Here is a 26,489-nt window from a genome sequence, read left to right on the forward strand (position 1 = left end):
TATATTATATATTATATATTATACAGGGTGTAACAAAAATACAGGTCATAAATTAAATCACATATTCTGGGACCCAAAATAGTTCGAATGAACCTAACTTACCTTAGTACAAATATGCACAGAAAAAAAGTTATAGCCCTTTGAAGTTACAAAATAAAAATCGATTTTTTCGAATATATCGAAAACTATTAGAGATTTTCTATCGAAAATAGATATGTGGCATTCTTATGACAGGATCATCTTAAAGAAAAATTACAGTTCAATTTGTGCTCCCCATAAAAATTTTATGGGGGTTTTGTTCCCTTAAACCCCCCCAAACTTTTCTGTACGTTTCAATTAAATTATTATTGTGATACCATTAGTTAAATTCAATATTTTTAAAACTTTTTTGGCTCTTCATATTTTTTCGATAAGGCAGTTTTTATCGAGTTGCAGCTTCTTTTTTAATATGTTTACATAAAAATTTTATGGGGGTTTTGTTCCTTTAAACCCCCCAAATGTTTGTGTACGCTCCAATTAAACTATTACTGCGATACCATTAGTTAAACAAAATGTTTTTAAAACTTTTTTGCCTCTTTGTATTTTTTCGAGAAGGCACCTTTTATCGAGATATGGCTTCTTTTTTAATACGGTTCAAAATATACCTAAAAATGTAAATCATACAATAATTTTTCATATTATTACCAAGTATCCATAATCGTACTTAACCATATACAAATATGTGGTGGATTTGACAAATATTCAAAATATCTCGATAAAAACTGACTTTCCGAAAAAGTACTAAGAACCAAAAAAGTTTTAGAAATATTGTGTTTAAGTAATGGTACTACAATAATAATTTAATTGGAACGGACACAAAAGTTTGGGGGGTTTAAAGGAACTAAACCCCCATAAAATTTTTATAGGGTGTCCAAATTTCCCTATAATTTTTTCTTGAAATGCTACTGTCATAAGAATGTTATATGTCCATTTTCAATAAAAAAACTTTAATAGTTTTCGATATATTGAAAAAAATCGATTTTCATTTTGTAACTTCAAAGGGTTGTAACTTTTTTTATATGCACATTTGTACTAAGGTAAGTTAGGTTCAATCAAACTATTTTTGGTCCCAGAATATGTGGTTAAATTTATGACCTGTATTTTCGTTACACCCTGTATATTATATAATACCTAATTTAAAAAAAATATTACTTTTTAACATTTTTTACGATTATTTTTGAAATTTCTTATTATAACTTTTTTTCTTGTACATGAATATACTATCTATATATTGCGCAACAAAGAGGGCTTACTTTCTGTTCTTTAAAATGGTGTATCATCTATATTTAAAGACATAATGGAAACCGAGTGATTCTTTGATATTTTTTTACCTGTATTATTTAAAATTTTTTCTTTTACAAAAATTACATAAACATTAGTCTTAAAAAACATCACTTTAGTTAAAATTATTTAAACGTTGACATTTAAAAAATTTTCAAAATCAAAGTCCATCTATTCGTTAGCATTAGCTTCAATATCTTCCTCTGAAACCTCAGTTATCTTAGAGTTCCCACAATTAGTACCCATGCACATGCACCCTTTGCAGAATATTGAACAACTAATTCCTATCTTCCTACAACCGCAGTTTTTTGTACATCCTTTGGTACATTTACATTCTATTTTTCAAGCAAAGCTTGTGGTGCAGGAGCTTTGACAGTATATATTGGAATTAATCCATATTTTGAAGTTTGCCCGGCCGAGTCAAGTGGATCCAAAGTATTACCTATAAAAAATAAGATGCAATCATAACACACAATCACATGAAAAAGTTATGATGAGGAATTTAAAAAATAATCCTAAAATCAAAAATCGTTGCAAGTACTTATTACAATTTGAAAAAGCATATCTCATTCAAAAATAACCCTAGAATTTTTTATAATACACCATTTTAAAGTAAACAGACTAAGCTTTCTTTTTTATGATATAATATACCTTATAGAAAAAAAAGTTATAATGGGAAATTTAAAAAATAATCTTAAAAAATATAAAAACTCGTTAAAAGTATAAAGTCTTGAAAAAGGTAACCTCTTTAAAAGAAGTCGTACAACATTATACAGTAGACCATTTTTTTAAAGGTAATTGATTTCTATTCCTCATACATGTACCATTGCATATACCTAAAGTTACGTAGAAAAAAGTTACAGAACAATATTTGCGAAATAACAAGGAAAATTGCCCAAAATTGCTGTGAGTGGCGAAATTTGAAAAATCATATTTCGAAAACTTTAAATCCTAATGACCTCTACTAAACATCATTTTAAAGAAAAAATATGTAAGTTTTTTTTCTGTGAAGCATTGTCTATAGTCTATACCTATATCCCCGTGGACAAAAGTTATGGGACAAAAAACAAAATTTCTTTCTTTTGGGTTTCTATGTGCTTTTTCTTTTGAATATATTTTTGTAAAAAAAGTATCTTTGACTTTAAAGAGTTATATTTAGATAGGAAATTTAACCAGGAACAATTTTTATGTAGACGTGTTTGTACCAAAAGTGCATATAACTCACCCTAATGTAACCTGTGCCCCGGGACTAATTCACCCATTTCTCAAAACGCACCCCTTTAAATGGTAGCACTCCGCGGTTTTTTCATATATAGAGATTCATTGACCATATGAAATAATAAAAATCCGTTAACGTTGTAGTTCCTTTCTATAGTACATAATCAATGGCCTATAATATAATTTTATAACGTTATTTTGGATTTCAATTGGATTTTTGTTTCTTATAATATATATTCTGCTCTGGTTCCGACCAAAAAATGTTACATATAGAATAACGTATTAAGCTATACAATAAGTCAATTACAAATAAAAGACAAAAATTGGTTCCAAAACACCCAGGAGCAAAATCTGACCTGCCAGTGACTACCGGAGACCTTGAGAAAACGTGAGAATATACAAAGAAGTGGATTACTGAAGCATTGGTCACATAAATTCCAAAGAAAAAAATTATAGGAAACAAACACTGGATGACTCTCAACCTTGTAGAAGGAAGACGCAAACTTAGAAGCAGCATTTCAAATTCAATACAAAAAGAAATAGAGATATATACGATAAATACATAAAATTATTCTTGAACATACATGGTCGTATAAATAAAAAAACTGGAAGAAGAAATATATGATAGTTACTTTGGGTTCAGAAGCGGTCTAGGAACCAGAGAAGTGTTATTTGTGAAATTTTTTAATGTGAAAACTCAAAGATGCATGGTTTTGAATGACAAAGTTATGACAAAGTAAGACACGAAAAATTAGTCCAAATTCAAAGGACAAAAAACAAGGACTAAAGGGACTTACGAATAGTAACAAACTTTTACTGGAAACAAAGAGCACAAATTGTAATACATAACGAACCCAGTTCAGAAATTTAAATCAGGAGAGAAATTAAGCAGGGTTGTATTATGTCTTCACTACTATTAAATGTCTCCAATTTTAGTTTCAATGTATTTTGAGGGTTTTTGTCTGATTAATGATGTCAATATTTTTTAGCAGCTGTTTAACAGTGTTACTCCTCTATAGTTGTTGCATTTTGTGGTGTCCCCTTTCTTAAGCATCGGAAATATCCATCCAGTTTTCCATTCTTCGGGCATCCTTTCGTCTTCCCAAATCCTTATTATTAGGTCGTATATTTTCCGTTTAGACCGGGCAGTATTGTCGCCCCCGCTAGCGAAATTATTGCGATTCGATTTTTGTGCACAATCTTACTCAAAAAGAGGTCCTTATAACATATTCACAGGGTGCCGGCGGTGCCGTGATCGAAAAATTGTTTAAGCAATTTTTTTAAGGTGATACAGTAGCGATCAACAGGTAGCCAAAACGCGTTCCAAGATTGCGGCTGTAATTTTGAATATTTTTTCGAGATATTTGGCACACGTATTCGTAATATAATAAAGAATGGCGGTACAGAGCCCAATTTGAAAAATATATTAATATGTGGAAATTACTCTGTAATTAAATACAATATTAAAAAAACGAGCCTGTACCGCCATTAAGAAGAACAAAAAAATACACTTTCTTCAAATAAATTTTTTATCCGATGCCTGGATTTTGTGTCATTTTGGAACTACTAATTAAATAAAAAATTTTAGTAGTTCCAAAATGACACAAAATCTAGGCATCGGATAAAAAAGTATATTTGAAGAAAGTGTATTTTTTTGGTCTTCTTAATGGCGGTACAGGCTCGTTTTTTAATATTGAATTTAATTACAGAGTAATTTCCACATATTAATATATTTTTCAAATTGGGCTCTGTACCGCCATTCTTTATTATATTACGAATACGTGTGCCAAATATCTCTAAAAAATATTCAAAATTACAGCCGCAATCTTGGAACGCGTTTTGACTACCTGTTGATCGCTACTGTTTCCTCAATAATTTTTTCATTTCGAACAATATTTTTTTAGATAATTTGGGTCATTCTGAGCAAAAAAGGTCTCTTGTCATTTTTCTCTAAAATTGATTGTTGTCGAGTTATATGCGATTAAAAATTTGAAAAATGCGAAAATAGCCAGTTTTAAATCTTAATAACTCGATTAAAATTTATTATTGTGAAATTAAAAAAGTGGCCTAATCAAGTTTCAAGCCCCTTCTTCAAGGTACTGAAGAGATTTTTGTCATTATTTTATTACAAAGCTGCTATTTTTAATTATTAACGATTAGCGCTATGGTCCAACTGTATCGTCGCCCCCGTTAGCGAAATTATTCCGATTCGATTTTTTTGCATATACTTACTCAAAAAGAGGTCCTTATATCATATCCACAGGGTGCCGGGCAGTGCCGTGGTCGAAAAATTGTTTAAACAATTTTTTTAAACAAATTCACAAAAATAATTTTTTTACTTCGAACAATTTTTTTTAAGATAATTTGGGACATTATGAGCAAAAAAGATCTCTTGATATTTTTCTCTAAAATTGATTGTTGTCGAGTTATACGCGATTTAAAATTTGAAAAATGCGAAAATGACCATATAACTCGACAACAATCAATTTTAGAGAAAAATCACAAGAGACCTTTTTTTGCTCAGAATAATCCAAATTATATAAAAAAACGTTCGCAATGAAAAAATTTTTTTGGTGAATTTGTTTAAAAAAAATTGTTTAAACAATTTTTTGACCCCGACACCGCCCGGCACCCTATGGATGTATTATAAGGACCTCTTTTTGAGTAAGTTTGTGCAAAAAAATCTAATTAAAATAGTTTTGCTAACGAGGGCGACGATACAGTTGGACCATAGCGGTAATTGTTAATAATTAAAAATAGCAGCTTTGTAATAAAATAATGACAAAAATCTCTTCAGGTCTTTGAAGAAGGGGCTTGAAACTTGATTAGGTCACTTTTTGAATTTCATAATAATAATTTTTAATCGAGTTATTAGGATTTAAAAATGGCCATTTTCGCATTTTTCAAATTTTTAATCGCATATAACTCGACAACAATCAATTTTAGAGAAAAATGACAAGAGACCTTTTTTGCTCAGAATGACCCAAATTATTTAAAAACATATTGTTCGAAATGAAAAACTTATTTTTGTGAATTTGTTTAAAAAAAATTGTTTAAACAATTTTTCGACCACGGCACCGCCGGCACCCTGTGGATATGTTATAAGGACCTCTTTTTGAGTAAGATTGTGCAAAAAAATCGAATCGGAATAATTTCGCTAGCGGGGCCGACGATACTGCCCGGTATAGTTGTAGTTTTTCTCCGCCCCGTTTTACTAACTTATTTGGGATTTCATCTGGGCCTGCTGCTCTCTTTTGTTTTAGATTTCATATTACACGTAAAAAGTCCTCATGTGACGGCTTTTCGATTTCGATTTCATCATCAAGGTCTGTTTCTTCTGTATATTCGAGAGAGCTTTCTCTCGCCTTTCTCTCCAGCACGGATTTATAGAGGGAAGGTCAACAATAGACGCAGTTCACATAATCACACAGTTAATTGAGAAATGATACGAACATGATATCGACTTACACATCCTTTTCATAGACAGCTTAACAAGACCCGACCTAATAGAAGACTTGAAAAACCTAGATATACCAATGAAACTTACAAAGCTTACCAAAATGACAATGAAAGGATCGACTGCAGCAATAATTACAGATAACGGAACCACCAAAAATAAAGAAATAGCAAGTGGAGTACGACAAGGCACTCATCAAGGCATCAACGTCACTATTTAATGTCGCTATAGAAGGAACAATAAGAGCTACAGAAATAAAAGGTACGATTACAACATCGACGTCACAACTTGTGGCGTATGCTGACGACATAGCATTAATTAGCAGAAACCTAAATAGTTTAAAGAAAGAATTTACTAAGTTATACAAAGAAGCATCCAAAAGGGGTTTAGAAATAAATCAAAATAAAACAAAATAGTGATAAGCTTAAATATTGGTGAGTATAAATTTGAAAAGGTAGAACATTTTAAATATCTTGGAGTCTCAGTTAATGGAACTAATGATAGAAGTATCGAAATTAATGAAAGAATCCAGGCAGGAGACAGAACCTACTGGAAATACAGTAACTTCCTCAAAGATAAGAAGCTTACTCAGAATACAAAACTGAAAATTTTCAAAGCAGCAATTAGACCAGTAATCACATATGGTGCTGAAGTAATGTGTCTGACACAGAAAGAGGAAGAAAGATTGAGGATCCTAGAAAGGAAAATAATTCGGAGGAGAGCAAGACCACTAAACTTAGGTAATAATGAATTTAGAAAACTCATGAACCACGAAGTAAGAGAACTTCTGAAAGAAGAAGACATCGTCATATTTATCAAGGCACAGAGACTCAGATGGATGGGCCATATAGAAAGGAGGAATCCAGAAGCCGTTATCAAGAAATTTCCAAATGTAGACCTGTAACAGGCAGACCACGAGGAAAACCCAAAACTAGATGGGAGAACCAGATAGTAGAGGACCTTAAGAAGATGGGAGTCAGAGAATGGGTAACCAGAAGCAAAAACAGGAACGAATGGAGGAACATTGTAGAAGATGCCAAGTCACACAACCAATTGTAAAACCAAAATGATTGGATTGATTGATTCCCTGTGACAAATAAATCAGAAGAGCCCAAAAAGGGCGGCAATCACTCCGCTAGGAGTGTAGAGTGTAGATGCCATGATGATGATTATGATGACTATCAAATGTACATAGTCAATTCATTTTTGGAGAAGCATTACTATCTGAAAGTGAAGAAATAGTAATTAACGGAATAAATATTAATAACATACGATATGCAGATGACTCCGTGATTATAGTAAGCTCTGCTGAACAACTAGAACTACTACTAAACAAGACAAGCAGTTTCTGTGAAAAATATGGACTAAAACTGAATACAAACAGACTAAATATATGATAATTACAAAGAAAACAAATATACAAACAAACATACCTTTGGGATATGTAGTATTTCAGAAAACAATGATCAACCAACAGAAATAAGGACTAGGATAGAAATAGCAAGAAATGCGTTTGTTAAAATGAAAACAATTCTCTGCAATAAAGACCTTAGATTAGAACTGTGAGTAAGAGCTTTGAGATACTACGTGATTTCGATACTACAATAATGGACTTAAAAGCTGGACACTGGAGCAAGAACACAAATAAGCTTTGCCCATTTGAAATTTGGTGTTACAGAAGGATAGATAGATAGATAGATTTATATAACTACTTTGCAAAAATATTGTTTGTAGCAAGTCAAAATTACAAGGTATATAAAAAATAACAAGGTATATAAAATAGAAATATAAAACATAACTTATAAATATCACAAACATGAACATAGAGATTAACAAAAAATATTTTGTGTCATGGTAAGCATTTCAGTGGATGTTCTGCGATGCGTCATATATTCTTCCGAGCAATAAAAGCAATCTTTCAACAGATAACTTTTTATGACTTTTTTGAAACTGTTACAGCTTATCTGTTTAATATCTTTTGGTAAAATATTGTAATAGTTATAATTATAACAATTTTTATCTGAAAGACACAATCTTACAGCGATTTGTTCACAAATAGTGAGAGTTTCGCATATTGTGAACGTGAACATCAGACTGCTTTATTAAATGGACCCGTTTTCTGTGAATTTTAGTCAGAACTTGATATATCAACAGAGTAGGTAGCGGCATAATTTTTAATTTGATGAAGAGAGGTCGGCAGTGTTCCAGATAACTAACCTCTGCTAAAATCCGGATAGCTTTCTTTTACATCCTGAAAATTTGAAGAGCATTTGTTGAATTGCCCCATAAGATGAATACATAGCTTAGGTGTGAGTGAAATTAAGAAAAATATGTCACCTTCAATGTCTCAAAGTTGACAACCCTTGCTAGTTGACATAAGAAACAATGAACTAGACAGCTTCTTCTTTACTTGTGAAATATGGGCCGACTAGTTCAATCGATTGTCTATGGTTATTCCTAATAGCTTAGCAGTCTCGTTGTCATCTGGATCGCCATGTAAACCACTTGCAGATATAATCAAGTCCTGCGTTTTATCAGTATTAAGTTTTAGTTTGTTCGCAGCAAACCATGTGCTAGATTTATCAGAAACTTCCTCGTAAGCCATTTTTAAATCCTCATTATTATTACCTGATATTACGTATGTCGTATCATCCGCAAATTGTACTGATTTGTACGGAGATATGAAATCAGGCAAATCGTTGACATATATAATGAATAAAAGAGGTCCCAAGACCGAACCTTGTGGGACTCCATGTTTTACGGGTCGAAAATCGGAGAGATTACCTTTAGACACTATAGCCTGGTGTCTGTCACATAGGTACGAAGAGATAAGATTAAGAGGGATACCTCTGATTCCATAATAATTTAATTTGTGGAGCAAAATGTCATGTGAAACGCAGTCAAAAGCCTTCGATAAATCGCAGAGAGAAATTTCTATGCGATTGCCACGTTCAAGTCTCTCAATCATCTCGCTCACAATATTATATACCGCGTTTGTAGTAGAACGAGCACTTCTGAATCCATATTGCGAGTTGCTAAAATAACTTTTAGACTCAAAATAGGAATATAATTTTTGTTTGATCACCTTTTCAATCACTTTCCCGAATGTAGAAACAATGATGCTTATGGGTATGTAGTTGTCAGTTTTCGAGGAATCACCTTTTTTATAGATAGGTAGTACCTTAGAGTACTTTAGTGCTCCTGGAAAGTGGAAATACTCCAGTTGATAGAATTAAGTTAATAAAATGAGTGAAAGGTGTTAAAATTATTTGGTAAGTTTCTTTTAAAATATTGCTATTAATTTCGTGAACGTACCTACAATTGGAATTATTAAGAGATTTAATTATTTGAGAGATCTCATCTTCCACAACGGGTCGGAAACAAAAGGACTTGCCCGGGGAAGGATAATTTCTGTAACTGAAGAGGATATCGTTATTAATAGTGGGAAGGGATGTAATTATATTCTCTGCGATTGTAATAAAAAATTGATTTATTTCGTCTGGAGATAGATCTGGTTGTACAGAACTGGATTTTAATATTTTTCAGCAGTCTCTAGGTTTATTATTGGAGTTAGTAATAAAAGCAGAGTAAGCCGACTTTTTAGCATTTTGTAACTGCCGATTATATGTACTCATATTTTTGTTGTTTATAAGTTTGAAAATATCGGGATCCTTAGTGACATCTGTAATGTGTTTAATGAGAGAAAGATTAGATCTGTAAGACCTTAATTCGTCATTAAACCGTTGCACGGGTGTTATTATACCAGTTTATCGTACTTTTTTTAATGGAAAAAATTTTAATATTAAGTTGGTATAAGTTTCAGTTCGAAAGAACATCAAAACATCGGGATCGTTATTGGTGTCATAGAAAAAGTCTATCTTTGTACTAGCTAGTGCATATTTAAGCTTCTGCAAACCAGAAGAAGTAATAGACCGTTGAATGATTGATTAGTGTCAACAACTTTAAGCTCAGAATCAATAGATATAAAATGTGCTCGATGGTCAGAGAAACAAGGTTCAAATACGCCCACTCTGTAGATATTTTCAGAAAAATTTGTCAATGTTATCGATGCAACTACTGGGCTGAGATGTGATTCTAGTATAATCGTTTATCGTTATTTATAGACCAAAAGACATTAACAGATTTTGAATATCATAAGAAGAGACAGATTTAATTTTAAAATTTATATTAAAATCTCCAAGTATAATCAGTTTGTCTGCTTTATTAAGTAAGAACGCTATAACATCCTCAAGATTCACCAAAAAGAAGTCACAGTCACCATTACCTGATCTGTATACAGTTAAAACATTGGTTTTTATTGAAGGTATATAAATTGCATAAAACTCTGAAATTTGCTCTACATTATATTCATTTAGATTAAGAGAAGAATACATAAGATTTTCTTTTACATAATTGCAACTTCACCTTGTTTCTTTTTAACCCTACAAAAAAAGTTAGCTAGTGAAAAGCCGGAGATGTTAATTAATTTTAGATTTTCTTCAGTTTGCCAGTGCTCTGAAAAACATATGACGTCATAGAACTTTTTATCCGAAAGAAAAGCATTGATCATAGATCGACTTTATTTGATATACACTGTAAATTTACATGAAACATGCTTACCGTGCCTAGTTGAATTAGCTTATTTTGAACATTTGATTGAGAGTTAACACTTATGTAGCTGATTATTATTTATAGTACATTCATCAACGTGGTTGGTTATGTCAAATTTGTCTGGTGCGTTCTTTGAAGGTATAAAAAACGCTGGACATCTGCTCCATGGGGCCATTTATCAGAGTCCATAGCATTTTGGAAATTAGATTCATAAATGCTTACCTTAAATGACGAATATATATTGGGATGTTTCGAAGTGAGAGAGGATGTTTAGAATAGCATGGGTAAAGAAGAAAACGAACACGGAAGTACTGCGATAAATTGGCAAAGAACAACGAAATAATAAAAGTTACAATATCTGGGACACCTGATTGGTAATACAGGGAGAGATAAGAGGAGAAAGGAGTATAAGAAAAAGGAGAGTGTCATGGTTGAAAAATTTAAGGGATTGGTTTACATTCAGTTCAATAGAACTCTTCAGAGCAGTGGTAGATAGAGTAAAGATAGTGATGATGATATCCAACCTTCGATTATGAGACGGCATGTAAAGAAGAATATATTATAATTTTTAGATTGCATATAACCAACATTCCAATATAACCAACTCTAAATTATATACCTCACCTTATTCTCAAACGCCACAGGTTCTATGCTTATATATCCTTTATATCCTCAGAGTATTTAAGAACTGTTTTAACCCCTATAATAATATTACTATAATAATAATATATTCTCGTCGACGAACTTGACAGCTTAAAATAGAACTAAAACTATAAACATAGAGAAATACAAGCTGAGAATTATTGTTTATACCGTTCAAATAATATTTGTCCAGGTTTGTTTATATGTACGTCCTTGGTTCACTGGATTTACACATGTTTATGTTTTCACTAGTGAAAACTTATTGATTCAACTTCATTTCATTGTACATGGATAAAAGAGAGAGAAAAACTATCCCACCTCCGCCTTATAATTCTGATATTATTGTTATCAGATGAACAAGCAGCGTAATGGATAAACATGTTACCTACTGATTCAAATCGATAAAGACGATATCTATAAGCATACGCATTTCTGGGATAGTCTATTCCAGCGTTTTTGACGCATAGGTCAATATCATTAATCATTTTAAGTATTATTTGCTTATGGATTATGAAATAACATCACAAACCTCTCATTAATAATTGTCGATTTATGATTCAGTTAATTTGTACTCTACGAACCCCCTAGTGGGAAAGTTTTGGGGTAGTTCTGATTTCTTTCATTATATATGGATTTTGGGCTGCTGAATCCGAATATGAGGTTTGCGGACAAAATTTCTTGCCGGAACATTGAAAAAATCGCGAAAATAGCGAAAAATTTCAGCTTTTTTCCGCTTTTTTGCTCAAATCTCGAAAACTATTACCTTTTAGTAAATGGTCTGCTAACAGAAATTAAAGTACTTAAAATTATCTACAAATATCACTATTTACTTTTTTTTCAGACGAACCATTCGCTCTAATGTGCAAGCTGAAAATTGCCAATTTTTAACGGTCTCGGCCAAACCCACTTTTTACATTCCAAAACTTTAGTTTTTATTAGAATGCTGTCATTTGATAAATTTCTCCTAGTTTTCTGTACAAATAATAAATGTTAGTTTATAATATGAATATGGTATGTCTCTTCTCACAGCTTCCATGAATCCATTCCATCCTAAAGTACCGAGAATATCTCATTTATTTTTGATGGTATATCTCTGTTAGTTACAACATGATCTATCATAGATCTTTGTCCACGGGTATTATTGAATGTAGGTATATTTGTGTTGGTCTTTGTGGTCAAAAAAGGTGTTGTTTATTCAAAGTTCGTTACTCGTGCAGAAGTTTATCATCAGTTCTCCATTTTCGTTTTTGACATTCTCATTATGTTTTTGTTTAATTCCAGGTATTACTTGGTTACCCATTCGAGCGTTAAAATCTCCCAGTATTATCATCTTCCCTCTAACTTGATCTACTACTTGTTGTAATTGATCATAGAATATTTCCCTTGTTGTTTGGGGCTTACTATTTTCTGGGCCGTATACTCCGATGATGTTCAGGTCTTCCTTTGTCTTTGTCCAATGCCGCTATAAAAAAAGATGTTAAACCATGGCCGGTCCAGTCTCTGATAATTTTAAATCATGAAGTCTGCCGTCTACCGGGAACGCGTTTTCCTTCGATCTTCCCCTGGATGGTCAGTTGTGCGCGAAAAGGTATTATTATTATTACCTAATTCATCTGCACTGTAAAATATCATAAGATGATCACCTTTTTTATTTCATAAATCCTCATTAAATCGTTGTTTTATCCCTGTTACTATGTCTTCACCAATATGGGCGTTGAAGTCACCCATGCCATAATGAATATAACCACATTCCCATTTCCTTACGGAAATTTAGCGTCATATTGAGATGGTAAGACTCTTGAATTCCTAGAAACGACCCATATTGCTTGCTTGCTTTGTCTTCTTTAAACCTCTTATCTTCCAAGAACTTATTTAATGAATTATCTGCCTTTTTTTCAATCTACGAAACACACGAAATACATTCATGTCCTGAATGTATTGACATTGCCTACCACTTTGCTTGTTCTCGCCAAAAAGACGTCGTTTAAAAAAGCCACTTTGAGTCGAAATGGTTCTCTGTCCTAAGTTATAATTAGGGCTAAACATATCGAGTCTGCTCAAGAGATTTAGAGTTCGAGCTAAGAGTTAGGTTGGCTAGGTGCTACGTTGTCTTAACTTTATTTTATGAAATAGAACTTTGGACCTTGAATACGGTATCAATGAAAACACTAGAATAATTCGGGCTGTGGGTGTTCAGAAGAATTCTGAAAATATCGTGAACAGAACACGTCACAAACAAAGAGATTATGAGGAAGATGAATAAATAAATGGAAATCTTAAATACCATCGAAACAGAAAAATTGGAATATCTCGGAGATATTACAGACAGAAAATACGACAGCTTTAATATGCATAAAAAAAATAAAAGAACCAACAAGTACCAAAAAGCGAGCTGGGATACTTAAAGATGATAACGGTAAGCTCATCGCAGACATCAAAGATAAATTAAGGTGTTGGCAGGAATACATAATGAAACTATTCGACGATGATAGAATGATACAAGAAGAACCACAGGAACAAACAGGACCGAAAATAATAATGTGCGAATTAGAACAGGTAATTAGAAATGCAAAGACCGCAAAAGCAGTAGGCCCAGATCAGATACCCACTGAGCTAATTAAATGCATTGACAAAGAAACACTGCATATACTTTTAGATCTGTTCAACAAGTTATATACAACAGGAGTAACACCCCAGGATTGGTTGCTGTCCACATTTGTAACACTCCCAAAGTCAATACATGCGACAGAATGCTCCCAGTACAGAACAATTTCTTTAATAAGCCACATACTTAAGATAGTCCTCAAAATATAGACTATACAAAAAAATAGAGGAAGATATAGATGACACCCAATTTGGTGTCAGAGGAGGACTAGGAACGAGAGAGGCTCTGTTCGCTTTTAACGTTCTAGCGCAAAGACGACTAGATATGAACCAAGATCTCTATGTCTGCTTTATAGATTATCAAAAGGCTTTTGATAGAGTACGACATCAGAAACTCATAAAACTTTTAAAAGAGAAGAATGTGGACAGTCGAGATATACGGGCTATTGTCAATCTGTACTGAAATCAAAAACAACGGTTAACATCGAAAATGTCGAAACAGAGGCCATAAAAATCAAGAGAGGTGTTACACAGGGTTTAGTGTTGTCTCCATTGTTATTCAATCTGTACAGCGAAGCTATTTTTAAGGAAGCAATATCAGAGGAAGAACAGGGTATATCAATAAACTGAAAAATCTTGAACAACATAAGATTCGCAGACGACACCTCTATTTTTGCAGACAGTCTAGATGCACTGCAATGATTAGTAAATAGATTACATCAAGTAAGTATGGACTATGGACTACAAATGAACGTTAAGAAAACCAAGTTCATGATTATTTCTAAGCAACATACAGTAGGAAGGTTGGATATCGAGGGGAAACAAGTAGAAAGAGTGAATAACTACAAATATCTGGGAACCTGGGTAAATGAAAACAATGACCAGGGTAGAGAAATCAGGACACGCATTGAAATTGCAAGACAAGCATTTATAAAAATGAAAAAGATGTTTGTTAATCGAGACCTTCCTCTGCAGCTGAGGATAAGAGCCTTAAGATGCTACGTGTTCTCGACTATGTTGTATGGAGTGGAAAGCTGGACACTAAAAGTAGAAAATATAAAGAAGTTGGAAGCCTTTGAGATGTGGTGCTATAGAAGGATATTGAAAATACCATGGATCCAACGAGTTACAAATGCAGAAGTGTTAAGAAGGCTGCAAAAGAATTGCGAGGTGATAAAGAATATCAAAACAAGAAAGCTAGAATATTTAGGCCACATTACCAGAGGAACGAAATATGAGATATTAAGGCTCATAATACAAGGTAAAATAAAGGGTAAAAGATCTATCGGTAGAAGAAGAATTTCCTGGCTGAGAAACTCAAGAGAGTGGTATAGTTGCAGCTCTTTTCAGAGCAGCCGCCAATAAGGTACGGATAGCTGTGATGATAGCCAACCTCCGATAGGAGAAGGAACCACAAGAAGAAGAAGGACATATTATTATTACACGTGGAGAGAGATACAACTTGCTCCAATTGATTAGGCAGGGAAAGATTCAAGGAAAAAGAAGTATCGGGAGATGCAGAATATCGTGGCCGCGCAACATGAGAGAATGGTTCCGATCATCGAATGAACTTTTCAGAGCAGCCGTCTCTAAAATCCGAATAGCTATGATGATTGCCGACCTCCGTCGGAAAGATGGCACTTGAAGAAGAAGATCTCATGCCCTAACGAAATAGCTTGATTTCACTTTACTTTGAATCACGGTCTATAGCAAATTTTGAGCGTTCGTCGTCAATTTTACTATCTCTGACTGTTTTCGGCAATCTGTCGGTCTCCATTTTCAGTACCTACATGACCAATCTATTGAAGTCTTAGAAGTTTAAAAAATGTGAAATCAGTGCCCCTTTGAATCGTTCGTAGTGTTTAAGGATATGTGATGGTGGTATCAAATAAGAAATATTAATTTATTTATTACTTTATATAATTTTACATACATACAGTAATAAAGACATCTTACATATAAGCTGAATGAGTTAGTTTCCTTGTGTAGCTGAATTGAACTGAATAAGAACTAGTTCGTAGGTGACTACAGCTCCTGCAATCTAAAAAAATACGGGGAAGGTTTTTTTAAAAATTGCTTTTGTGTTTTTTACACTTACACTAAGAATAATTCCTCGAGTTATTTTAAATAATCGGCAACCAGTGAGGGCTACATTGTCAAAACCTATCTGCATCAGCAATCTTTTTACCTAAAAATATTTAATGTGTAGTTTTACTTAAAGAAAAATATCAAGAAATTGAAAATGATGCAGTATAAAATAGAAGAATTATTGGTCTAGATTGGGCTTAGTACAGCAAATTAAAGGACACATTTAATAGTTATATCCCTATGTGCCTTAAGAGAAAGGTGTACAATTAATCCGTGCTTCCATTGTAACATATGGATCCACAATACTTCTTCTTCTTCTTCTTAGTTGTTAATATGATGCAGGTATCGTAATATCATGAAGCTATTAGCTGATTTTTTCAATGTCCTACCATTTCTCTCTATCCTTTGTCATTCTAGTACATTCTGACAATGGAGCGCCAATAGTGGCAACAATATATGGTCCATGTATTATGTGGGAGATCTACCCATAGACATAATAAGGATAGGCCAAAACGGCAAAAAAATGTATGTTCTCAAAAAAATTGATAGTGTGTAAAAATGTTTTATTATCAGCTAAGTACTTTCAACACATAACTTGCCATCATCAGAGCTTCGTCCTCTTATAAAACCTTCATAGAAGAGCAATTGCTAAACGACACAATAATAAACATAGATCCTGGGCAAAAGCCACAGATATCGAGTATAACAACCCCTTAAATTGAATAAATTACATCTAATTCCTTTTTTATTTTAAAAAGACAAAATGGCTGAGTCAAACCATTTTGAGCCCACGTGAACAGCTGAGGAGGACTGTCCACGTTAGGTGTTGAAAGTACTTAGCTGATAATAAAACATTTTTTACACACTATCAATTTTTTTTAGAACATACACTCGTTTGCCGTTTTGACCTACTTAGAAGTGTGTACAAGTCTTACAGTCTTTTCCAATTTATAATAAGGGTAGACCAGGCATAGTAAGTAAAATAGCGTAACGCGCGGGCAGTTGATGGGTGGTATATCTGTCTCTTTTAACTAAGCGATTCCGCGCATGTGGCAGACAAAGATGACTAGACCACCTAAAGTGAATATTGACCCATGAGGTCCTTGATATTAAACACCTCGATGCACAGAACGGCTCATACCAAACCTTAGCTATTCGCAGTATATCTATGGATCTACCTCGACTTCTTATGCCTTCTACTTTTCCTTGGATGGTAAGTTTTTTAAGATCATTTCTTCGGTGTCCAGCATTCCGATACATAAGTGAAAACTAGAAAAACTAGATGTCTTACCAGTTTTATTTTTGTATTGATAGTTATTTCATTTTTCAAATTTTTGTTAATTTTGCCGTAGAGCTTTTTGCAATTGCTGACCGGCACTTTTTCTTCAGTCCACCCCCTTTAGTTCCTCATTTACTCTAACTCTGGCATAATTGTTATTGTATAGGCTTTAAATTAGCAGTATCAGATGATTAGGGACTCCCATTTCAGACAAAACCTGCCACATTTTACTCCAGTTATCGAGGTGAAAGTTTTACTATAATCTATGAAGTACATAAGCAAAATAGAATTTCCTAGAGGAGTATAGAGAAGGCTTATGTCCAGCAGTGGACGCGAGAAGCTGAATTTTAATCGTGATAACGTATATATTTTATTTTTTGTATGCTTCATTTGATTTACAGCAGGTTTTATTGTCAAATTTCAATTGTCAAGTCTAATTTGTTTTTAACGCAATATTCACGTTTATTTTCACAAAAAATGTTTCATTTACAGAATATAATAGTTATTTATGATATAAGTGTTAAAATTACAATTTTGAGGCACGCATGTGAACGTTTGGTGCCTTAAAATGTATTTTTTAACACGTATATCATACAATATTTTTTCTACAAACGTTATAAATTTATAAAATACAGTATTTTTGTTAATTGCTGAAACCATAAAACCTATGACCCGCAAAGGGTATAACTGGTTGTCTACACTCGAGGAGAATGTCTAAAAATTCTTAGCGAAAATATTATACCGTTACATAAACTTGTTTTTTCTACAAACGTGTTAAAAACGCAATAATACAGTTTAAATTAAATTAAAAAAAAAAACCTTTTAAACCACCTTTTTCAAATTGCGCAAGTTGTACTATTAATATTAATGTTAACAAATGAAATATAAATATTTTGACGTTTCACAATTTGACAATTCACTTTTAACTGCAGTGCCATAGCCACCTTTACTTTACAAGCCATGAAGAGAAAAAGGCAACGTCGCAATTGATGACGTCCGTAGTCCGACTTTCGGACTACTGCTTTCGAAACTACGATTTTAAAGTACTGGTACAAATTCTGGTAAAATTTATAGTATTTTTTGAGTCGAATAAGAAAATATTATTAATTAGAAGTTTGTACAAAATAATATTAAAAGTAATTTCTTGTAAGTAACGTTTATTATACAAAAGAAAAGCAATAACAAGAATATAAACGGGATTCATTTTTTTCGAATCCTAAGAAAACTAATAAGTATTTTTGAAAAATTTAAACGCAGAATGAAAGATTACGTTAGGACCGAGGGCCGAAAGTCCCTGAAAACTTCTATGTTTATTTTAATAAGTTACAGGGGTGAAAAATTAAGAAAATTTAATGTGATTTTTAGTTTCAAATATGTCATTAAAAAAACATTTTATTCATTCTAATGGACTTTCTGCCCTCGGCAATAAAGTAATCTTTCATTCTGCGTTTAAATTTTTCAAAAATACTTATTAGTTTTCTCAGGATTCGAAAAAAATGATAACATTTAAAATTCAGGCGTCAAAATTTTACATTTTGTTCCTTTCCACTTAAAGTTTGTCGCACTTATTTAGAAACACCCTGAATGGATAAAGAACAAATCTAGTTGTTAAACATAAGCGAATTAATAAAAAAAACAGAATGTTAAGAAAACCGGAGTCTATAGTTGGGTTTTAATTTCAGTACACCATAAAAATTTAACTGGTTAGCAACAATATTATTACAGCGGTATTGTAAAAGAATTAGGCTATAATATATTAAAAAATCACTTAAATCTGCCAACAGATTTAGGAAATATAAGACATTAAAAATGACAAAATTTTTAAGTGGACGGATTTCTATATGCACGCAAGTTTATATAAAAATATATTATATTGAACTAAAATCATCTTAATAACCTACTTTTAAATGTTCTTTATAATTTGGAGCACGAAATATTGTAAAATATTTCAGTTTCTCTGTAAATACAGTGAAAATTATTTAAAAACAAATGAGAACTGACAGAATTAATCGGTCTACCAATAGATGTTGCCAAATTTCAACTTCATGGCTTGTTAAGTAAAGGTGGCTATGGCAGTGCCTTAGAATTTTTAAAGCACTAGGCACAGAATAACTAACCACAGTTAGTTATTCTGTGGCACTAATGCCACCTAATGCCTTAAAGTAGCATTTTTAACGCGCCTATGGAGTGCTAAAAATTGCATTTTTAACACGGTTGTAGAAAAAATATTTAAGATTTAAATTCTCGTACCTCGATATTATAACAAGACGAAGATACGGAATTCAATATATTTGCTGGCTCTAGACTTTCATCATTTATCCACGCAGCATACAAAGAAACCATTACTATTTTAAATATAATATAGACGAAGGAGAAGATGAAGTATACTTTGCCAACTGTATTAGATCCAACCCTACAACAAAAAGAAAAAATAATTGAGAGGAATCTGGTAACTGTGGGTTTGCTGAATTTTATGGTAATCCAGAATAAAGTACAAATATCCAATCTTAACTTTGTGTTCTTTTTGTGTCCCATAATAATTTCTTATTATTCTTCTTCTTTTCGCAGCACTACAACCCGGGGTTGCCTTGGCTGACTGCACAGCTCGCTTCCATTTAGAACTTGCTTCCATAATGATATTTGGGTCAGTGGGTAGCCCCATTGTTCTTAACGTGCCCTATCAAGTCCCCTTGACATTGGCGATTAACATGGCGAAACTGTCTCTGTCTCGAGCAATTCTAAATAGGTGTTCTGCTTTCTTTATTCCCGTCCACTCCCGGATATTCTTCAACCAAGAGGCCTGCTTTCTACCAATTCCTCTGTGTCCTTCTATTTTACTTATCATAATAAGTTGAAGAATATTATACCGGTCTCCCCTTACTATGTGTCTAAAATAGGCCATCTTTCTATATTTGATGTTATCAAGCAGCTCGCGGGCAGCATTTGCTCTCTTAAGGACTGCCACATTTGTCAGCATAGCCATCCATGGTATTTTCAATATACGTGTATGCAGCCACATTTCAAAGGCCTCCAAACGATTAATGGTGGGTATTTTTAATGTCCATGCTTCGACACCATACAAGAGGACTGACCAAATGTAACATTTAATCATGCGCTTTCGAAGTTGAAGTTGCAAGTTATCATTACAGAAGAATGACCTCATCCTTAAAAATGTCGTGCGGGCTATCTCGATTCTACATTTTATCTCTTTATCTGGATCTAGTTGTTCAGTAATATGGCAACCAAGATATTTAAAACTGGGTACTCTTTGAATTATATGACCATCAACATATAACCGTGAATCTCGATGGGCCAAACGGCTAAATACCACCTATTTTGTTTTTGAACAGTTTATGTTTTCCATGTTAATCCATTCATAACTGTCATGTAATTAAAATAACTGTATCGTCTGCATATCTGATTGTATTTTTAAGAATTCCACTAACTTTCACACCTCATTTCAAATTATGCAGCGCTTCTTTAAATGTTCTATCTGAATATAAATTGAATAACAGTGGGGACAGTATACAACCCTGTCTGACACCTCTTTGTATTTTGCTTATTTCTGTTGATTTCCCATTTATGCAAGCTGCCGCTGTTTGACGCCAATATAATTTTTCTATGATTCGTACATCTTGACTATCAACTCCTTTATTCTTTAATATTTTAACTAATTTGTGATGTTTTACTCGATCAAAGGTCTTCTCATAGTCAATAAATACAGCAAAGACGTCTTTCCTTTGATCTCGGTATTTCTGCAATAATACATTTAGTGCAAAGATTGCGTCCCGGGTTCCCAGTCCATTTCTGAAGCCAAATTGCGTTTCATCCTCGTCTTCTTCACATTTATCTCTGATTCTAGTGTGGAAAATACGTAGAAAGATTTTCAAAGTGTGGCTCATAAGGCTTATCATTCTAGAATCGCTACATTTTTTCGGACGTTGTTTTTTTGGTAGGATTATGAATTCGGACTTTAACCATTCTTCAGGGAGCCCCATTGTTCTTAAATTTGACCATACAATATTATCTATCTCCCTGACTGTCCTGTGGGGCTTCGTCCCAGATTAAATTGGGGAGTCTATGGACATGGCCAGCCCATCTTAGATGTTGGGATTCAATTTTTTGAACGACGTCGCTCGCCCTATACACCTGTTTCCTATTATAACATAATTTTACCAAAAATTATTGCTGCAAAAAAGATTATTTAGCAAAGATTTTAAAAACTGTTGTGTTTATTAACAACATTAAAAATCTTTTATGATTTAATACTATCTACCAATATTTATAATAAAAAACTTACTCTAGACTTAGATAAAGCTGCATCAATAGAAAAAATAAGTTCATGGTGTACGAAAGTAGGATAATGTATGAAATATTGTTGTCTAATTCTTTGCATAAAGAACTAAGTCTGTCAAAATCCTCACGAATCTCCATCCAAAATTCCTCGGTTTTGGCGTGGAACTGAAAAATAACGAAGATTACAAATTGATGACTTTTATGCTGGGGACTGAAAAAGATAGATAGAGAGAGAGAGGGGAGAGAGAGAGAGAGAGAGAGAGAGAGAGAGAGAGAGAGAGAGAGAGAGAGAGAGAGATAAATAACAGGATTACAGGATAACAGGATTGGGTCTCTACGTTAACACATTCGCTATCTATCGAAGAGGATGAAACTTGGCTAATTAGGACTTATTTTAAAAAAACTTAAAGAAAGTCCCGACTTATCAGGCTTTAAGTTAACACGTTGACGGACAGAACGTCTATAGACGTCTAATTTCCATCGATATAATGTGGCACAACGTCTATAGACGTTGTATTTTTCCCTATTCTACTTTGCAGAATACATATATAGATTAGGACGGATCTGTTTTGATGTGGATGTGAGAAGTGGCATTCGGATTTTTGCAGATAAAGTTAGGTGACAACTTCAATAATTATAATTGACTTATGCTCCTTCTCAAATATGCCCGGCACATTAATAAAAAAAATAAAATATTTAAAAATTTCAATAAACATCGAATTTTTTCCACTTTCGTTGCTTATAACTTTAAAACGATTCATTTTGGAACAAAGTCATACAGAAATAAAATTTTGTATGATATACGACTGGTCAAAAATGTCTTAAATTATTACCCTTTCTGCAAAATAGCAATAAATACAAAATAAGGGGGCAAAATAAGCCTATTTTTGTTCAATGTTTTTCAACCACTTTGGTTGCACTAAGAACCTTCGTAATTCGTTTAAACAATTCTTATAATATACTTAAACCGTCCACCAAATTTTATTAAAATCGACCAAATCGATTTTGCCTAATAATTTTGCAATCTAAATGCTTTTAAAAAAGTTCAAATTTCTTTAAAATCTTTCTGAACAAAAAGTAGACCATTTAAAAGTTGGCTAATTTTTTTACATATAAACAGGCGCTCTACCTATCTAATACATCTTAAGAATTAAAATCGGATTATTTTCGGCAGCCTCAGCAATGTTTTAAAGTGATAAACAATTTTTTGGCCTATAAACAAATTAGTGCTGTCGGCAGGAGGAAATGAAACGGCCTCCTGTATTTAGATGGACTTACCAAGTTTTTTTTATGTATTTTGACCAGTAGAATACGAATTTTTTGGGTAACTGTTGATCGGGATGTCGATAAGATTGTTATAAAGAACTCGAGGACATATAGTCCAGGGCGCATCTGTTTTGAGATGGACGTTGAGAGGTGACTCAAATTTTTTTGCAGAAATTGCTTGAAAATAAATCAAATAATAATATTTGAGTTATCCTCCCTCTCAAAAAGGTCCGGAACATTGTTTAAATAATCAAAATGTCAAAAATTGAAGGAAAAATTCGATTTTTTTCTTGGTTTTTTGATTATAACTTTAAAAGTATTCATTTCCAAGAAAAGTTGTACTGACATAAAAGTTGCGTAATTAAATTTCATACAATATAGAATTGGTTAAAAATTTAAAAAAAAAGTCACCCTAGTTGCAAAGCAGCAATAATTGCGAAAAAACCATACAAAAACAAGTATTCGCATTTTACGTTTTTCAACCATTTATGCTATACTTAGGACCTTCATATTTCACCCAGAAAAACTTTATGATACAGTTAAACAATACTGTAAATTTCATTAAGATCGGTTTAATACATTTTGCAAAATAAATTTTGCAATTCAGCTTTCGCAAAAAAAATTCATTTTTTCAAAATGTTACAGGACTGAAAATAAAGCAGATAGCAAGTTGAAATTGTTTTTGCTTATAAAAGTCTACTGTACCTTTCATTTACAATTTTCAAAATTAAAATCGGTTAATTACCACGGCGTCAGAAAATTTTTCAAATAAACAATAATTTTTGGTGCTACGCGCAGGACAGCGGTGTTCGATTCACACAAGTTGATTTCCACCAAAATTTCTTCTAATCTTTATCTAATATATTATTTTCTTACTCTATATTTGGGTGTATTTTAATATTTTAATTCCACAAAAATCAAACTAATTTTATTATTGTTTGTGAAATATTGTTTAAACAATTGCATATGTTTAAAAATAACAAACTTTTATTATTTAAGTTAAAATAAATGAACAAAGAAAGTTTTTGCTAATAAAAGTGTTATTTCAAAGGATAAAGTATGTGTTTTTATTTTGCAATAAACAAATTTATTTATTTATATCGAAATGTAATAAAAATTAAAATGTATCAATCATTATCAAAGGTCATTGGAATACCCAATCAGAGTAAACTATCCGCTGTCCTGCGCGTAGCACCAATAATTAATGTTTTTCTTCAAACGTCAAATAATGATGACATTACTTATCTAACTTGATCCTGTCAAAGTTTGATGTCTCCGCCGGCAGCAGTTTTTTTTCCCATTTCTTTACGGCGGAGGGAAAAATGTTGTCATGGCAACAATATGAAACATGTCACAAAGCAACAATACAAATGTCATTAACAACAATTAAACATCATTTTTATTTATAGTAATATTAAATGTACAATTAGTTAATGGGGCATTTTCAAAATTGAAACCGTGCAAAAATGTTCCCGACTCTTGATACGCATTGGTAATTGTTGATGATACTGATGGTCGAGCACAACTTTCAGCAATCATTCCCGATGTTGGCGAATCATGAGGGTTTATCCCACCGACGACTTAATTATTTTAATTTCTAACATCTAGACGACTTTGATAGTTGTCACAGTTAATTTCGAGTAAAAATAGCGTATGAATTGTACTATTTATGGTTGAAAATTGCTACGTTTGAAGAAAAAATAGTATACTTTATTCGGCAAAGAAGCGACTTTTCTTGACTTGCCCTCTATTACGCGCCTCACTTCGTTCGGCGCGTAATATCGGGCGCGTCAAGAAAAGTCATGCTTCTCCGCCTCATAAAGTAATATACTATTATTTAAAAAATTTTCTGACGCCGTGGTGTTAATCGATTTTAATTTTGAAAATTGCAAATGAAAGGTACAGTACACTTCTATACGCAAAAAAAAATTTTCAACTTGCTATCTGCTTTATTTTCAGTTTTGTAACATTTTGAAAAAATGAATTTTTTTTACGAAAGCTGGATTGCAAAATTTATTTTGCAAAATCTGTTGAACCGATCTTAATGAAATTAACAGTATTGTTTAACTGTATCATAAAGTTTTTCAGGGTGAAATATGAAGGCCCTAAGTGTAGCATAAATGGTTGAAAAACGTAAAATGCGAATACTTGTTTTTGTATGTTTTTTTCACAATTATTGCTATTTTGCAACAAGTGTGACAATTTTTAAAATTTTTAACTATTCCTATGTTGTAGGAAATTTAATTACGCAACTTTTATTTCTGTGCAACTTTTCTCGTAAATGAATACTTTTAAAGTTATAATCAAAAAGCCAATAAAAATATCGAATTTTTCCTTAATTTTTTGACATTTTTTGACAATGTTCCGGACCTTTTTGTGTGGGAGGATATCTCAAATATTATTATATGAGTTATTTTCAAGCAATTTTTCCAAAAAAATATAAGTCACCTCTCAATATCCAAAATGTACTAATATTTTTACAGATGCGCCCTGGTCTAATACATAACAGCGATTTTTCTCAAAATAAAACATTTTTTTTGTATTTCTTGGGTAATTCTAAGCAAAAAATGTTCTTACAAGTTGTTTTCGTAGGATGCATAGTATTTGAGATAAACGCGGTTTAAAAAAATCGAAAAATTGCAATTTTTGAACCCGAATAATAGAATAGAATAATTTAGAATATTTTAGAATAATAGAAAAATTGTTTATAATTTTAAAACATTGATGAGGCCCCTTAAATAATCCGATTTTAATTCTGTAAAGTGTATTAGAGGTAGAGCGCCTCTTTATATGTAAAAAAATAAGCCACTTCTAAATGGTCTACTTTTTGTTCAGAAAATTTTTAAAAATTTTGAACTTTTTTAAAAAAATTTCTATTTTAAATTTATTATGCAAAATCTGTTAGGTCGATTTTAATGAAATTTGGTAGCCTGTTTAAGTATGTTATAAGAATTTTCTAAGCGAATTACTAAGATTCTACATGCCATCAAAGTGGTTAAAAAAATATTAAATAACAACAGGCTTATTTTGGCCACTTATTTTGTATTGATTGCTAAATTGCAGAAAGGGTAATACTTTAAGACATTTTTAACCAGTAGTATATCATACAAAATTTAGTTATCTTTATTCTATTTTTGTACGACTTTGTTCCAAAACGAATCGTTTTAAATTTATAATCAAAGAAAGTAGAAAAAAATCGATGTTTTTCGATATTTTTAAATATTTGAATTTTTTTATTAATGTTCCGGGCATATTTGAGAAGGAGCATAATAGCCCGATCAAGGAACACAAAACTTCACAAAAACCTCAAAAAAATTAAAGGAAGGATGAAAATTTGGGAATAGGTAGTTGAAATTGTCTATTATTATATAAGAAAAAGTTTACAATTCTAAACCGTCTCCATTTTACAAAAATAGGGAAATAAGGGTTGGTTTTTCATTAAAAGTGCTGTATTTTAAAAATAATGAAATAATAAAAAAAATGTAACAGTGAAAAATAAAATAGTCATCAGAGTGCTTTAACCTTAAAGATTGGTCTTAAATTTTTTTTAGATCTCGAATATTTTATGAGATATAGCCTATTTTTAATAAGGGTTGAAAACCAAAAATTTTTAAAACGGTCTTATTCGGTTAGTTTTGTATCAATTAATCTGAAAATTGGTGAACACACTCTTTACAGATCTATTAAGGGCTTAAGGTTAAGATTTTC

The 26,489-nt window shown here is 32.3% G+C and overlaps 2 protein-coding genes across 3 annotated transcripts in view; both read right to left on the reverse strand.

Annotated features, from left to right (window-relative positions):
- The window catches only part of LOC114334814 (gustatory receptor 5a for trehalose-like), a 28,421-nt gene extending 16,869 nt beyond the window's left edge, over nt 1-11,552 (reverse strand). The window contains exon 1 of the mRNA XM_050662396.1: nt 11,231-11,552. The gene's annotated coding sequence lies outside the window, so the exon portion shown is untranslated. The remainder of the gene's footprint in view (nt 1-11,230) is intronic.
- A 4,246-nt stretch (nt 11,553-15,798) lies between these two features.
- Nucleotides 15,799-26,489, reverse strand: part of LOC126892744 (gustatory receptor for sugar taste 64e-like) — a 50,535-nt gene continuing 39,844 nt past the window's right edge. The window contains exons 6-9 of one of the 2 annotated variants that reach the window (XM_050662394.1): nt 21,520-21,680; nt 19,470-19,632; nt 15,951-16,040; nt 15,799-15,893 (exon numbers count right to left, since the gene is read on the reverse strand). In XM_050662394.1, the coding sequence (XP_050518351.1) occupies nt 15,825-15,893; nt 15,951-16,040; nt 19,470-19,632; nt 21,520-21,680 (483 nt within the window). In that variant the 3' untranslated portion in view covers nt 15,799-15,824. The remainder of the gene's footprint in view (nt 15,894-15,950; nt 16,041-19,469; nt 19,633-21,519; nt 21,681-26,489) is intronic. The other variant, XM_050662395.1, reaches the window with a different exon arrangement.

Source organism: Diabrotica virgifera, chromosome 9 (assembly GCF_917563875.1).
Source record: "Diabrotica virgifera virgifera chromosome 9, PGI_DIABVI_V3a".
Taxonomy (NCBI): domain Eukaryota; kingdom Metazoa; phylum Arthropoda; class Insecta; order Coleoptera; family Chrysomelidae; genus Diabrotica; species Diabrotica virgifera.